This window comes from Zootoca vivipara, chromosome 12 (assembly GCF_963506605.1).
Source record: "Zootoca vivipara chromosome 12, rZooViv1.1, whole genome shotgun sequence".
In the NCBI taxonomy this organism is placed as follows: domain Eukaryota; kingdom Metazoa; phylum Chordata; class Lepidosauria; order Squamata; family Lacertidae; genus Zootoca; species Zootoca vivipara.
The window spans coordinates 49,371,252-49,387,698 of record NC_083287.1 but is presented as its reverse complement, the minus strand read 5'-3'; the positions used below and the strand labels follow the sequence as shown (position 1 = coordinate 49,387,698).

At 43.1% G+C, this 16,447-nt stretch overlaps 1 protein-coding gene across 2 annotated transcripts in view; it reads right to left on the bottom strand.

The window, feature by feature from the left end:
- Window positions 1–16,447, bottom strand: part of XYLB (xylulokinase) — a 95,532-nt gene that overhangs the window by 58,741 nt on the left and 20,344 nt on the right. For both annotated transcript variants that reach the window (XR_009558425.1, XM_035129159.2), the window contains exons 9-15: window positions 10,927–11,045; window positions 10,282–10,363; window positions 9,934–9,974; window positions 8,498–8,613; window positions 8,004–8,119; window positions 7,352–7,425; window positions 6,151–6,247 (exon numbers count right to left, since the gene is read on the bottom strand). Coding sequence is in view for 1 of the 2 variants with exons in the window: in XM_035129159.2 (XP_034985050.2) it covers window positions 6,151–6,247; window positions 7,352–7,425; window positions 8,004–8,119; window positions 8,498–8,613; window positions 9,934–9,974; window positions 10,282–10,363; window positions 10,927–11,045 (645 nt within the window). In the remaining variant the exon portion in view is untranslated. The remainder of the gene's footprint in view (window positions 1–6,150; window positions 6,248–7,351; window positions 7,426–8,003; window positions 8,120–8,497; window positions 8,614–9,933; window positions 9,975–10,281; window positions 10,364–10,926; window positions 11,046–16,447) is intronic.

Genomic DNA, 16,447 nt, shown 5'->3' with positions numbered 1-16,447 from the left:
AAAATTATGTCTCTTGGGGAAAACTGGTGGAAAGCATTATTAAACCCAGGAGTACCTAGCATATAGAAGTACAAATTTTGCTGAAGCGTGATCAGCATGGCTTCTGCAAGGTTAAGTACTATCTCACTAACCTTTAAGAGTTATTTGAGAGTGTCAGAAAGCATCTAGCTAGAGGTGATCCAGTCGAACTAGTTAGGAAACTGGAAGCCAAGAGTAGGAATAAATGTACAGTTCTTCCAATGTAGAAAGTGTTGGTTTGGGGACCTATGCTTTTTAATGTGTTCACAATGATTTAGGATTGGGGTGAGTAATAAGGTTACCACAGTTGCTGATGATACCACATTGTTCAGATTGACTAGAACAAAAGGGGATTGTGTGGAGCTCCGAAAGGATTTCTCCAAACTCAGTGAATGTACAGTAAAATGGCAAACAAAACTCAATGGACATAGAGGCAAAAAAATAATAATCCTAATTTCACATACATACAAATAGATGCCACCACCAGGGAATTAAGGTACTGTACTAGCTTTTTACCCGGTTCAGGCTCCCCTGCCTCCCTATTATGGAAATGTGTTTTCTTAACTGCCTGCATAAACCTGGCAGCATAGAAAAGTGTTTGGCATGAGAATATGAGCATGAGAATATGCCCAGAGATTCTCTCTTTCCTGAAAGCAGAGGGAAACGTGGTGGTGCGGGGAGAGAAATTGCAGGAAGATTTCAGTTTGGTAGCCACACAGAATCTCCTGTCCTGGATGAGGGATCTGTGTACTTATGGAAACTAAAAAGGGAAAGGGGAAAGGAAGGTGATTCTCGATAGTAAGGAAATTCATTTAGAGAACTGCCAGGCAGTAGTTTTACAAAGAAGTCCCTATCAAATCTTGCACTGGAAGCCACTGTGATTGCCATTGCTATCAGTTGTGAGTTTTGAAACGCAGCCAAACCAACAGCCCTAAAGCAGAATCATTATCTATGGCTTGATGCCTCTCAAATGTCAAGAGCCCCCTGACAACTAATCTGGCAGCCCGGATTGCTTACACTTCAGGGTGTTGTTCAAATGTTGGTTCCATGAAACGAGATAAGAAGTCACTGTTGTGTTGGTTCCAGAGAATAAAAACGCAAAATAGACCGAGATGGTATCCACTGTTGAAGCAGCTTCTGTTGACACAGCAAGAATTTGCAGGGGGTTTTTTTGAATTACAGAGACATTTTTTCTCATGGACAGTGGAAAGTTAATGAAGTTTCCAACTGTCAGGGCTCTCGACTGGAAGCACAGTCACGGCAGAGCCAGGCAAGCAGAAGGCCGATCACCAAGACATCAGCCTTGGGAAGGCAAAGCAAGAGAGGCACTATGTGGAAGGACAGGCAGGCAGGCAGGCGAGAAGCCTGGAAACAGCAGGTTTACTCTGTCAGCAGTTTTGCAGAGACTCGGTACTCAGACTTGAGGAGCCAGGCCAATGTCTAAAGACTGAGACTCCTTATGTCACCTGGCAAGCCCTGCCTTTGCAAACTGCAGTACCTCCTTCTGCCCACCTACACTGGTGGCGCACAAGTGCAATGTTCCCCAAGCCAAGCGCTCCCTCTTCTGGTACACTGCCAGAGAGGTGCAGAGTGCAAGGCACTGGGGTGGATATGTCTGCCAGAGTCCTCCGCCCAAGGCTCCCAGAGCCTGAAACAAGATGGTGGTACTGATGCTAACCTTTAAATCCTAGTAACCTTTAGAGTTAGGTTAAGGACTGGATTTAAAAGGCATACGTGTTAGGTGCTGAGCCATTTTTGGGCTCCAGATATTTCTGGTCCAAAGGCCAAGCTTGTGTATCCTTGGGTCCATTGCCACTACTGTACTGTCACGTAATATGAAGCCACAGGGCTGATCTCGCCATGCACAGCTTTCACACGGGCTTTGCCCGCATTGTGCAATCATCCATTTTGGTGTCTGGTAGACGACGAAGGGTCTTGGAAATTTCAGCTTTCTTTTCTTTCTTTTCCCCCCCAAAACAACAACAATAAAGCAAGTCTCTGGGCCTTATAGCTTCCGAGATAAGCCTGAAAATATGTGGGGCAGCAACTCATGGAAATTGAGAGGTGGGCTGAGCAGAATCGCAGTCAAGAGGTGGGTCTTCTGTGACGTAGATGTAATAGCTCCACACTCTTTGTTGGGACAAATAGAATAAATTATGCAAAACAAGCAAAAGACGGCATATTTGCATAAGATATTCAGGATGCAAAATTTTCTCAGCATAGATACTGGGTTGCCTTGGTGAGGTTTTTTTTTTTTTTTTTTTTTTTAAAGTGAGCTCCCACAATGGATTGAGCTGCGGGAACTTTTGAAAAACTCAAGTACAGAGAAGAGACAGGGCCACAGGCCATATATAGATACCAGGTCGCCTAATTGCGAAACTGAGACACTCATTTTGCAAAATGGGAGGTGGGGGTATAGAAGAAAAGTGGCAATTGGTTTATGTGGGGGAAATGGGAAGTCAGGGGGAATGAAAAATAAATTGTTCCCTTTACCACCACAGACCAGAGTGTATAAATTAAAAAGAGCTGTGTTTGCTTTTTTTTTCTTTGTCTTTATTTTTTATTTTTATTTTATTTTTTCTTTGCTTTCCACCCCTTAGGTCAACAACCCTTAACAGGATACAGGGCGTTCCTAGAGGATTTTCCTTGTAATTTGATTAAAACGCATACAGAAGAACACAGTAACTGAAAAAACACTACAGTATAAGTTTTACATCATGGCAGGAAACCTGCACTAAACTTTTGTCACACAGTCCAACAAGAGTCTTTGTACTAGAAGGCAGGGCTGAGTCAGATAAAATTAATCTAATTGTTAAGATAAAACTGCCATGAGGTGGGATCTACTGCCCTCTCCTGGAAAGAGGGGGGAAAAAACCAGTTTTTTTAGGTGACCCTATGAGAAACTGTGTGCAGTGTTTTTTGGGATTCTATTCCTGTAGCAATGAGTAATAATATTTAGATTTTAAAACTGCACATGTCTGCTTGGAAGAAAGATACAGCAACCCTTGTCTGTCACTCTGCAATGTATATATTATTATGCAGCAGTTTTTGTATATGCTGTAAGCCGCCCAGAGTGGCTGAGGAAACCCAACCAGATGGGTGGGGTATAAACAATAAAATTATTATTATTATTATTATTATTATTATTACCTGCAACAAAACTCCTAAATATTTTTGTTTTTACTTCTTCAAACTTCAGGACTCCCCCCAAATCTGCTAATGGCTCCCTCTTCGGCATAGGGGGTGCCATTTTGGCTACATTGAAAATGGCACTGGTACTTGAACATCAGAAATAGAAGGAATGCTTCTTTAGTACTAGAGATTAACTATTTCTCCAATGCTGTTGCTTGAGGCTCAGGCAGTCTCAGTGTTGCAGGTGCCTTCCATCAGCTTTGGCTGGTGGCCTAGCTGCCCCCTAGGCAGGGATAACCTAACTTCTGTCATCTAGGCTCTGCTAACCTCTAGGTTTGATTACTGCAACACGTTATACATAGGGCTGCTCTGAAGATGGTTCAGAAAATTCAGCTATGGTAGTGCAGAATTCAGCAGCCCAGTTGCTCTCCAGGGCAACACCATTTGAGCATATTACCCCGATCCTGGCCCGACAGAACTACCTGCCAATTTGTTTCCGAGCCCAGTTCAAAGTGCTGGTTTTGACCTATAAAGCCTTAAATGGCTGAGGACCGCAATACCTCAAGGATTGCCTCTCCCTGTAGGAACCGACCCAGACCCTGTGTTCATCATATGAGGCCCTTCTTTGTGTACCTCCTCCATGAGAAGTCCAGAGGGTGGAAACACAAGAACAGGCCTTTTCTGTGGTGGTTCCCCACTTGCGGACTGCCCTCCCTAGGGAGACTCACCTGGTGCCTTTGATACATAACATTAGGTGCCAGGCAAAACCATTCCTTGTCTCCCAGGCCTTTGGTAATTAAACAATCTATGGCCTTTTATACTGAAGGTGGGTGTTTATTGTCTGTTGCTATGTTATGCATTTTTGCGTTTTCATACAAGCAACTCCCCATTTGCATGGGGGTTGCATTCTGGGCCATCTGACCCCACCCCACCCCCTTCTGGAGCCAACAACGGTATGCGCATTGGCAGTCTGGAGTCAATCAAATGCATGCAAAATGGTCGTCACCTGTATTGTAAACTGCATTATACTTTGTGATAGCAAAGACACAGGCACTAGTATAGTTTTATAAAAGCCAACATTCCGTCTTAATTGCAAGAGACCTGGGCTTCATGCAAATTTATATGCACTTTTTGGAGACGGCAAACACTGAATTAGCAGACGTTTCCAGACTGGAGAGCAGGCTCGAAAACAAGCACTCTTTCCAACAGAGCAACCTTGATTGTTTTCACAAAGGTATGATTTCCGGCAAACATGAAACGTGAGGCACAAGCATCACTTAACAGCAGGCGTTGCCACAACAGAAACTAGAGCACAGGAACTGACCCTCTGTTTCCAGGACTCAAATACTAAATTATAAAGTGTGCTTTTTCCAAACTACAGATATTAGAAGCAATAATAGCATGGATCGCTTTCGCCTAAAACTGCTTCCCCAGGGGTGCCTGTTGCAATGCCCCCTACTGCTTAAAATATGGATTTCTCTGAAGGTGGAAAGATAGGATTTGAGGGAGGAGGCCTTTAGTCTAACCTTCTCCCCTAGCTTTCCATGTGCAGAGATGTGTAGCACTGGGGAGCATTCATTCATGCATTCCACCCGCACTCGCTGCCAGCAGTCTAAACCAATACAGTCCCAGAAGACAACAGACTATGGTTAATTTTTTTCCTGCACTTTCAAATCAGATCAGAAACGTAACAGTTGTTGGTTACTTGCCCATAGCTATACAAAGAGTCAGTAGAAGACTCAAGAATCAATAAGCTCAGGGCACACAGATACCCTCGCCAGCTCGGCAGTGCAAGAGTGACTCCGACCCATTCCCTTCTGGCAAGCATACAGCAAGAGCGCCCTGTAGAGTGCTGGGGCCATGTGGCACCTCTGCTATGCCTTTGTCCCAGGGAAGGGAAGCAGAGGCTGGCCTCAGGGGACAGGCCTTTGTTGTCCACAGGCGGCAGCGGCGGCAGCTCCCGCGTTTGGTAGCAGCCTTAGAAATTGCCCCAGCACCAGGATCAAGAGGAAGGAGATGCAGAAGCCACTGCTGTTGCTCCTGCCCAACCTCAAGACTGGCAGGTCTAGAACCCCAACAGTGCTGATTGGCCCTTCAAGCAGAGGCGGCAGCCCCAACGGAACCAGCAGTCCAATCAGAACAAGCCAGCGATCCTGAGCAGCTCCAACAATCCCTACAGCAGCTGTACAGGTGGTGGCGTCCTTGCCAAAGTTAATTGCCACTGGTAGCAAGGCTGCAGCTGCTGAAGTGATGACTGCTGGAGCTTCTCTGGGGACAGAGTGGTTTGTTCCAGTGGCGCCGCTGCCAAAGCAAGCAGGCTCCACTGTTGCAATCAGCTCTGGTGGCTTATAGGCTCGGCTCAACCTCAGCCTCCTGTTAGACGTCCATGGCTCCCCCTTGCCTCCTTGGAACGAAGCCAAAATCAAGCCCTCCCTCAAGGGAATGAAGGCGCACATTCCAGATGGCTCTGGAAGGCTTGAAGCAGCCGACATGGTTAGACCTCAAGTGCATAGTGATTTCCTACTTTTGGCTCAGCTCCTGCAACAAACCACCCTTCCTTTCACTGGCAAGCCAGGACTTCACTCAATGCACAAAGAGCCAGAATGTAGCCAGCAGTCACCCACAACATCCAGGGACACTGATGCTTGTAACAATCGCACAATATGGCGTCGAAGAGTAAAAGGAAGAAGACCACCCAAACTACACTTTCAATCCTCTGTAGATCCAAGTGATTCACTTTTTTCCATTTCAGCACCCCTTCTCTCAGGCAGGATATTTCATTTCAGATCCAGTGTTTAGAAAAGGGAAAACTCTGAGGAAGCTTTCTCTAGCCCACACTCAAACTACTGACCCACAGGGACCCTTCAGCATGGCAGTGCTCCTCAGAGCTGGGCAGTTGTGCTCTTTTTGATCCAGATCGGCCTGGAACTACTCAAACAGGACTTATCAGCTTAATGCAGAATTCTTTTAGCCCTCTTGTCATGCCATAGACACACTCACGGATTGCATATCCCAGCTTTTCAGCATGAATCCTTTTGGCCATGAACTGCCCTTCAATCAAGGCCCGTATCTCCAATTCCTTGGGAAATGATGAGACCTGTAAAGAAAGAGAAACAGATTAATATCCATGCGCCCAATGCAGCAGGAGGGGCTACTTTAAAACCATGCACACCAAGTGCCCGGTTTATGATGCGACAAAGTTGCCTTCGCCTTCCGAGTCTGTACTTAGTCAGAGCTACTCTGCCTTCCTGCAGCATCATGACAACAACCCCAATTCAGCTCATAATCTTGTCCTAGCTGGCACATTCCTCAATCCTGAAATCAATGCATGATGAAATATTTGCAGCACAACTGCTAACTTTGTTTCTGTATTTTCTCCTTCATATGCAAAGGACCTTTTGAAGCTTGCTTACAGAACCTTTTCGTTGGAGGGGTGGAGTGCAGAAAGCAGAGCCACAGATAAATTCACCAGCAGAAACTTGTCTCCCTGCTGCCTGATTAAAACTAACCCTGCGGTGTTGTCACTTCCCTTCGTAACAGTGAAATCCTTTGCATGTCTACCCAGAAGCAAGCTCCACTGAGTTGAGTGGGGCTTACTCCCAGGTAAGTGTGCTTGGGATTGAAGCCTAATTCAGTGAGGTGTGGCATCAATTTCTCTCTGTCCCATGTACACCATTTAAATAAGGAACCTTGTATCACAAATATTGACAAACTCCCCCATGGACCTGCACATTGTTTTGTTTTACTGCACTGATGGCTGCAGACCAAAGTTCACGCACTAGGAAGCAAGCGAACGTGGTGGGACTTCCTCCTGAGGATCACTGCTAGAAAACAAGTGTTTAAAGTGCTTTGTAACCCTTATTTATGTTCATGACAAGCCTGTGAGGTTCGGCTGCGGTTACTATCTCTCGTCTTAAAAATGGAAAGCTGTGGTACAGACAAGAGTGTCTAGCCCAAACCCATTGCTATTGAAATCAGGGGCGGAGGAGGGATTTGAATCAAAATATCCCACGGACAAACTTGACGTGCCATACATTCTAGGGAACTGAAAAGCTTGATATCTGTTTTGGTTGGTATTGCCTGGTTATGGATTTTGGAACATGCAAAGTTGTGACACGGGTTGTATGTGGAAGTGTTGCCCAGGCTGGAATTCAATTATGCTTCAAGTAACCCTTAAACAAAGATGTGAGGCTGGTCTTACTCTGTTGTTGTGTGTGTTGAATCGGTGAATTCCCATGGTCTCTGGTATAATCTCCATCACATCAAAATAAAAGCCTAAATGGAAAGTTTAAAATATTACATTTTTGTTTGGTAACAACCATCTTTAACCTAATATATATATATATAATATGAAGAGAATAAGCAGAATGATTTACACTTTGTGTTAGGGTATTACATGGGGTCTTTACATGCTTCTTCCTCTCTCTCTCTCTCTCTCTCTCTCTCTCTCTCTCTCTCTCTCTCTTCCCCCCCCCTTCCTTCTTCCATCTCCCTCCTCCCCTTATATGTTCTGTTTAAATAGGTACTTCCTGGTTTCTGGTAAACCACGGCCTGCCATTACATCTTAACCAGCAAACAATGGCATGCACTTGTCCTGGAAGCCACAATTATTAACCAGAGTTTGACTGTGACTCGCAAGGTAAGAAGCACTGCCTTTTTCTGATGGTGATTTCTATGTCTCTTCCAGTGGCTACTAGTAGTCTGCTGCAGCCAGTGTGTCTGATAGCAGTTAACAGAAGATTGTGTTGCTCTTCTGGTAGATGAGCAGGTCATTGGTGCACAAGAGCCCAGTGGAGCAGATGCTAAAGTATCTAATCAAACCTTGATACTTCCCTCTCTTCAAAGACACATACCCACATTCCCATCATTTCCAACAGCCGTAGACACAAGCGCTTTGGAAAATTCCTCCCATGAGCCAGAGGCAAGCTCATCTCGAATCTTCTCTCTCATCAAAGAACCATTCTTATAACTAAAGTAAATTATAAAACTAAAGTTATAAAATGCCAGTCAAATCTCGCAACAGATCCGATCAAAATTTGAAAGTTACATCACTCTTTTGTTGGGGGGGGTCTGGTAGGACTTACTTTTTGCATGTCTGACCTACAAGTTAACAGAAGTCTGTCTGAAAAGGCTTGTGGGTTCCTGGAATCTAGAGATGCTATCAGATCTAATAAGATCTAATTGTGTAACCAAAGCTTATTTTAGCTGGGGACACACCTCGTAAAAGAGAGATCACTGGACCTACTCCAGCGCTCAGTTAGAGTCGACAGGACTACAGAAAACAGGCCACTGGCCCAACTCCAAATAGACACAGTATTCATATGTGAAACAATGTAAACTTTGTTACCACAGCATGGCCATGTAGGCTTGTGAATCAACTGGACTGCAGAGGATGTGACCTTCTAAAGCAGGTTTTGGCTCTTTAATCCAGAGAAGCAATGTATCACTAGTGCCAAGGCTAATCTGTGAGAGGAAATAATTGAGGTGTTAGCGCACAATGTGCATGAAAAGCAATGCAGAAATTAAATTAAACCCATTTGTTTGTAGTACTAATTATCTTTAAATTACACATTAAGGCAATTGCATTCTTGAGGTATCAGCTTGGCTTGTCACCTTTGCGTGAAGCATAGAGCAGAAGGGACTCAAATGAAATCTATGGATTTATTAGGGTAAATTCTCACACATACATAATCGTCACTGAACAACTGTGACATACAGTGATGACTTGCGTGCGTGAAACAGCCGCCACAGAATCCCAAGCCTTCCTAGCACCCGACTTCACTCCAAGCCATACCTTTTAACAGAGCTTGTTTATGCATTCAAGCAGAGAGTCGTTTCACTAGGTTGGTTAATCAACTCTCTTTCTACATCATCTCAATCCATTCCGAAAACCTTCTCAACAGAAATGAAATAAACCTCAGATCAGCAAAGGGTAATCAATGCACACTTCCTATGCTTGTTAGGGCACACAATCCAGTCAAAATTAAGCATTTTAAGCACCACTGATCTTAATGGGGAAATATTTAAGGACATGCATAACAGGATTCCCATGCTTTTTAAGATTCAGAAGTACCATAAATCCCACTATATGTAAGGATTTACTTCAAGACCACATAACACCGGTCTTGAAAGACCTACATTGGCTCCTAGTACATTTCCGAGCACAGTTCAAAGTGTTGGTGTTGACCTTTAAAGCCCTAAACGGCCTCAGTCCAGTATACCTGAAGGAGCGTCTCCACCCCCATCGTTCTGCCTGGACACTGAGGTCCAGCTCCGAGGGCCTTCTGGTGGTTCCCTTACTGCAAGAAGAAAAGTTACAGGGAACCAGGCAGAGGGCCTTCTTGGTAGTGGCGCCCACCCTGTGGAAAACCCTCCCATCAGATGTTAAAGAAATTAACAACTATCCAACTATTAGAAGACATCTGAAGGCAGCCCTGTTTAGGGAAGCTTTTAATATCTGATGAATTATTGTATTTTAAAGTTTTGCTGGAAGCCACCTAGAGTGGCTGGGGAAACCCAGCCAGATGGGCGGGGTATTAATAATAATAATAATAATAATAATAATACTATTATGTTCCATAGATTTTGCTCCCAAGTAACTATGCTAAGGATTGCAGCCTTATCTTCCATTTAAATCAACAGAACCTGAAGGTGATATTTCAAAGGCATTTTCAAAATATGTCAAACACCAATATGTATAATGCAGAACTGCTGCTCAAGGCAACTACCCCATAAAGCACTGGATTAGTAGCATGAGCATAGCATGAACATGTCAACACTTACTGCAATGTCCCCTTCTCTAAGTCTCATTGCTGCCAGGGATGCTGAAAATGCAAGTAAGAGAGTCCTGTGAAATTATGGGATTAGCCTCTGTATCGGATGCTAGGACACCCTGCACAATAGATACAACTGAAAAGATAGAGGCGCACCTTAATTCCATCAAAAGTAAATGGGACTGAAGCTGCTAATTGTGCAACTAAATCCCATTGTTCATCATAAGACTTAAGTTCACCTTTCTTTTTCTGGATGGCTGCAATCTAGGCACAGAAACCATTGCAGCCTCTTTAGAATAATCATAAGGGACCTAGAGAAAAATAGACAAGGGATAGAATTATGGAGAGACTTTCTTACCTGGATTGTCTCCAGTAAATGCAACGACCTTACAGCCAGAATTAAACCCAAAGCGCTGGATGTAGTAGGGTGAAACAGAACCCTAAAATGGGGGGAAAGAGTACAATATGAAAGGTTTTTGGTTTAATAGTGCCACAACCCTTTTGCATTGAACATATGACACTTTAAGAAAAACATCTAGCTTCCTCTACAGAAGATCCACAAAAGTCTAAGTGAGCACTTCAAAAGATAAATCCAGCAGCCACAGTCTACTATTTTGTTACACAGACTCAAAATTCTACCAGCATTTTTTTAACCTAACGTTTTTACAGTACACTCGCAAGTACCTGTGCCTGAAATAATCTGCCACATCAGTTTCAAACAAGAGCAAGTAGCCACTTCAAGGCCGATGGCAGACTCTCTTTCACTCTAAAACAGCATTCACAATACCTGTAGATCACATAACATATACAGCCAAATTTTGCAGCTATCAATTAATTTCTTAGATTCCTTCCAACAATCTAAGTCCCAGGGATCTTTGGGGGGGGGGGGGAAAGCCACGGTAATTTAAACCAGTTTAAATTTGCAGTCCATTGAAAATACAAATAAGTGTAGGAGACACAGGCCTTAATCCTCCACTGTCATGTTTGTCACAGCAGTACATACCAGTACTTTGCTAGATGGTACAGGATGGCCCAACTTTTCCCCTAATCCAGGTGCACAAGCATCCAGACAGACCGGACTCCATACTTTCTCGTGGATCTGCAGTAAGTTCATGCCAGAACCTGAGAAGGGAAGCAGCTTTTTTTTTGCCCAGCAGCCAAAAGCGTGGGTGCAACTACTGTGAAGGCTCTGCACCCTGCAGATCTCAGCTGGCTGGACAAGGGGGTGCTCCCCTGGTGATCAAGCAAACAAAACATAATTTCCATCCCCACAGGCTCACAATACCAGATACACAAACTGGGTAGGGGGGGGTGCGGATAATTTGATGTGAAGGAAGTCAGCTGGAAGTAGTGCAGCAAGTTAACAGAGGCAAGGGCAGTTCAGAAAGGGATTTGCACCTTGAAGAGAGCATGCCCACCACCCCAAACATTCCACAGATTAAACATTTGTTCATTTGTAGCACATCTATGCTCAGGCCAATGGTCACGTCCTGAGCACATTGCAATGATTCCCTTTGTAATAGCTTGTCCCAAACTTGCTTCTGAAATAAGAGGGCATTTGAAAACTTAATAGCCGATGTTTAAAACACTAAAAAGAATGTTTAAGGACACTCGGTATGAAAACAGGCCTGTGGTTACACCTGGTACAGAGCAGCTGAAACTCAAAAAGCCGCAGCATCGTCCCAGAAACGGCCATCTCTCGCACCCATCCTCAAAATCTCCCCGTGCATCGCTGGAGACCTAGGAGGAGCAAGGTCCTTTCTGTGGTGATGCCACAATTCTGGAATGTTCTATCCCACTGAAATCTGTCAGGCTCCCTCTTTCTGCTTCTTTTGCCAGAAACTAGACACATATTTCAACAAGCTTTTAATGTGTAACACCTAGTTTTATTGATGCCAGTTTTAATGAGTAACATCTTTTATTCTTGTCGCTGTGAGTTTTTTTAAGTGTTGGTGGTATCGTATGTTCCCTGTCATCACTTACAGTAATTATTCATTGTGCTGAGATATACAGTATATGAATTATTATTATTATTATCATCCTCGTCCTCGTCCGGGCATTTAGCAGCATTCACTATCTGGACAGGTTGTGGAGGTAAGGATGTAACTATAGCTGAGCATTCAAACAGCACTTTCAGGTGCCATGCATTAACATGAAGATCTTCTGTAGTATTTTGGCCCTTCTGGCTTGCCATACCAAGAGCCAACTGAGCCAACATTCAGAAGCTATGCTTTCAGTTTGCCTGCTGTGTGGTTTTCTCCACCACAAACTTTTTTTGTATTAAAGATGCTTTTGTTATGCATCTTTTCTGTGAATATTTTTTTCATAATTTCCATGACATTTTCTTCATTTTACTGTTTACTGAGCATCCACCTTGATATGTTTGCACAAAATTTGTACAAAGATTGTTGTACAATGTCACTGTTTACCGAGCATTCATTCTGATTTGTTTGCAGATATTATATGACATCACCCAGTAACACCGCCATCTCACATTTTCCTGTGTGTACTTTCACAGAATCATAGAATTGTAGAGTTGGAAGGCACCCTGAGGGTCATCTGGTCCAACCTCCTGCAATGCAGGAATGTCAATTAAAACATGCGTGGCAGATGCCCATCCAACCTCTGCTTAAAAACCTCCAATGAAGGAGAATCCATCACCTTTCAAGGAAGTCTATTCCACTGTCAAACATCTCTTACCCTCAGAAAGTTCTTCATGATCCACAGAAATTTCAGACCTGTGGTGGTGGTGCTTTGTTTTAAAGCAGGTTTGTCACACAAGAGCACCAAATTCACTTGCTATTGCACAACATAAATTTGTCAGCTTATGATCAAATCATATCCACAAAAAAGTGACAGTCTGGAAGCAGCCCCAGGAATCAAGATGCATCCGCCACCCACTCAGATATCTTGTGTGCATGCTAACAAAAAGATGTAAGAAGGCAACCAAACATCTTCCCAAAAGACAAAACGGGTAGTGGTTTTCCAGCAATTCGGAGTAGAGGCTAGCAACACCCTGAGCAGCTCACTTCATACATGGCAGAGGAGAGTCAAGTGCTCTCTCTTGCTTTTGTGCCTTTTCTCTTCTTGTCTTTTTAAAAACAGTGTAAATCCACCTCTTGCACTTCTGTCAATGCTCTCTCTTTTCCCTCCCTACTCTGCTTTACTTCATTTTTCAGCTTCAATTAAGTTATTCTCTCTCTCTCTCTCTCTCTCTCTCTCTCTCTCTCTCTCTCTCTCTCTCTCTCTCTCTCTCGTCTCACCCAGCTATTGGCAAACCTTTCCTTTTAGGTGTTTCTTTGTTCTGATCTCTTCCAAGGTGTAGAGGGAAAGCTACTAGGACTGTGATTCCCTGAGGCTTATTTCCATCCCACTCTCATCCCTTTCTCTTTCTTTCTTTCTTTCTTTCTTTCTTTCTTTCTTTCTTTCTTTCTCTTTATAAATAGAGAGGCACTAAATCTGCTCTTCTTCTGGGACCCTGCCAGTTCTCCAGTTGCTACTGGAGGAAGGAGACATTGAAGCATGCTGCCAATTGGCATGAGGCTGAACTGGCTCCCTTGCCGCGGACCAGGAAGCAATTAGTGGGCTGGCATCGTTCCATGGGCACTCGCTTTAGTTGAAAACCAGGACTTGAAGAACACACGGTTGGTTATGAACACTGCTCAGACCAGAGAGGTGCCACAGAGGTACCAGTTATTTCACAGAAGCTATACTCTTGCATCTGAGCCTAGGCTACTCCAGTTTAGGGGGAAACATCCAGCATCTAAAATCCGTTATCTAACATCACCTAAAAGATACCAGGTGCAGCATAGAGTTTAAAATCAATGAGGCCAGGCTTTAGGCTTGCATGATCTTCATTATTCACTAGTACCCTGATATCCACCAACAGGAACCAAGTACGATACATCGCCTGGGCCTACTCACATCCTTCCAGCACTCTGATGCCAAAACTATTCCTCTCTCTTGCCTTCTCCTTCAAAACTATTATTGCCTTTTCTTTAACTCTTTGGACTTATTTCCAGATCCCATTCTTTAACTTCCAACCCTCAATTATTTTTCTTTTTTGAAAGGTAAGTTTAAATGGTAACAGAAGTGGAAACATTCAGGCAATATTCTATCTATGCAGTTTCAGTTGCTCAGATGGAAGTCAACTTGCCCCTATATTCCTGTGTTCTAGCTACTGAATCCAAAAGGGAAGCAACTGGAAAGCCTGTTACATATTGAAAATCAAAATTATTTCACCCATTAGAAAACTTTGTAAACATATTCAACTATTCATGCTTAGGTTTTGTTGCTCAATGTACCCTTCCCCCTACAAAATAATTTTACGAGTATGAACCAGATACATATTCCATTCAATTTAGGTTGCTGCTGTTCTTTCCATTTCTATTTGGTGGTGGGGTTTAATTTAAAACAAAACAAAAAACTCTAAAGATTTGCCATTTGCATAAAGGCCAAGAATTGACAGATTAATGTATTCAATGAGCAACTGCAGTTTTAAAGCAACATATGGCGATTTTCAGATGAAATCCCTGACTTCTCTGAACCCTGAGAAACATTTAATCAGAACTCTCTTGTGCCACTTTGCAAAAGGGCAAGATAGCTCCAATCTTTAAACTCCATCTGTGCATGATTCTCTAATCTCCTCTGTACAAAGCACATCGTCTAAACCAACGAAACCAGTAAAACCAGTCCACTAATGCTTGCATTGCAGACCTAAGATTATTTATTCAGTATGCCCAGTAATTTAATACATCTCAGCGGTGCTTGTAACCCCGTGAACTATACAGCTAGCTGGATGGTAAACAAAACCATCAGCCAAAGAAAATTAGGTTCCGTCATCTGGATTGCAAAACTATCCGTAGATCAACTTTCCCAGCCTCTTCATCCAGAATTAATGACTTCTAATAACAATGACTGTCCAGTAAATCATGACCCATTAACACACTTTGATATGTCTTGTCAGTGTTTTCAGCCCAGAAAGGCGATGCACTCTATGTCGGGCTACTATTGAGGTTGGTCTGGATGTGGCTACTCCTTTTCTGTGGAACTGTACTTTCCAGAAACAACTGAAGGCATTTTTGTTCTTTTCCCGCTAGTGCTAGACGAAAAGGTGTTCATTTTGTGTTATGTGTAAACCTATAGGGCTGCTATTGCAGCTGTTCTTAAGGATGCTTCTGTAAATTGCTTTGGGAGATATACGTGGAAAGCGATTCACAAATTAAATAACAGCAGCACAGGAGATACCTTTTATCGGGCCAATGTTTGTTAATAAGCATTTTATATTGTAAACCGCATTGTGTTCTTCAGATGAAGCTGGGTAAATAAATTAATAATAATAATAATAATAATAATAATAATAATAATAATAATTACTACTACTACTACTACAGCTTGCAAAGTGCTACCAGGTTTCAACCTGGAGATTCTCTATACATTTCCATATCCCAATAAAAAGATGAAACAACTATGGTTGCTACATCATATCCCCCCCCCCCCGCAAAAAAATGTTGCAACCCTGACATATAAGGCCCTACACAGCTCAGCACCAGATTACTTGAGAGACTACCATATCCCTTAGATACCCAATAGATTGCTGTGACCTGCAGAAGAACTTGCAGAAGTTCCAAAAATCTCAGAATCTTACTTTACATCAACTCAGAGCAGGGCTTTTAGTGTGGCTGCCCCTAGTTCTGTTGAATAACTTTCCTGTCAAGATATGCCGGGCGTCCACTATCTGCACTTTCCAGAAACAAATGGAGACTATTTTTGTTGTTGTTGTTCTGAAAGACTCCCCCCCCCCTCCAAGCTGGGTAAATGGGACTTTGTCATGATGGGATTTTACAGGCAACTGTATGAATTATTATTATTATTATAAGTCCTCTTTGATCCCCAGTTGGAGGAACACCCAGGTTGAATTGTGTTTTAAAAAAATCGAAAGAACTTGAGCACAAGGTTATCTTGCTTACTGAAAGCAATGAGACCACATCTCGGTGGGACTATACCCACGGAGTTTGGAAGCTTGCTTGCGCCGATTCAGAAAGGATTGGCGAGGACTTTGCCCTTGCATTGTTCTGCTTTACAACCTGCTGTTATCTATACAGAGAGATATTGCTTGAGAGAAGACAGGAAGAGAAAGAAAGAGACATTCATTAAGCAGCAATGTAAAGAACGGTGCTGCCCCACAGATCCACATCAAGTGTATTCAATCACTTTGGTCTACTACTCTGAATAGATACAAAACTACCAATGAATAGCAGCTCTCTCTCTCTCTCTCAGGTCGTGGTTCAATGACGAATGCAAAGAGGCGGCAATGTTTAGATGAAAAGTGGGGTCAATATGTGGATGAATAGAGAGGCTCACTAAGTGGATATAGCAGCTCACTTCAAAACTCAAAGTGGCCAAGCAACACAACTGACATTTTTAGGGAATATACAAACGCTGACACAATATTAACCAGGTACGCAAAAACATCTTTCCTAAATGCACAAAGAAGTTCAAGGCTGACAAAGAATTTCTCCTCA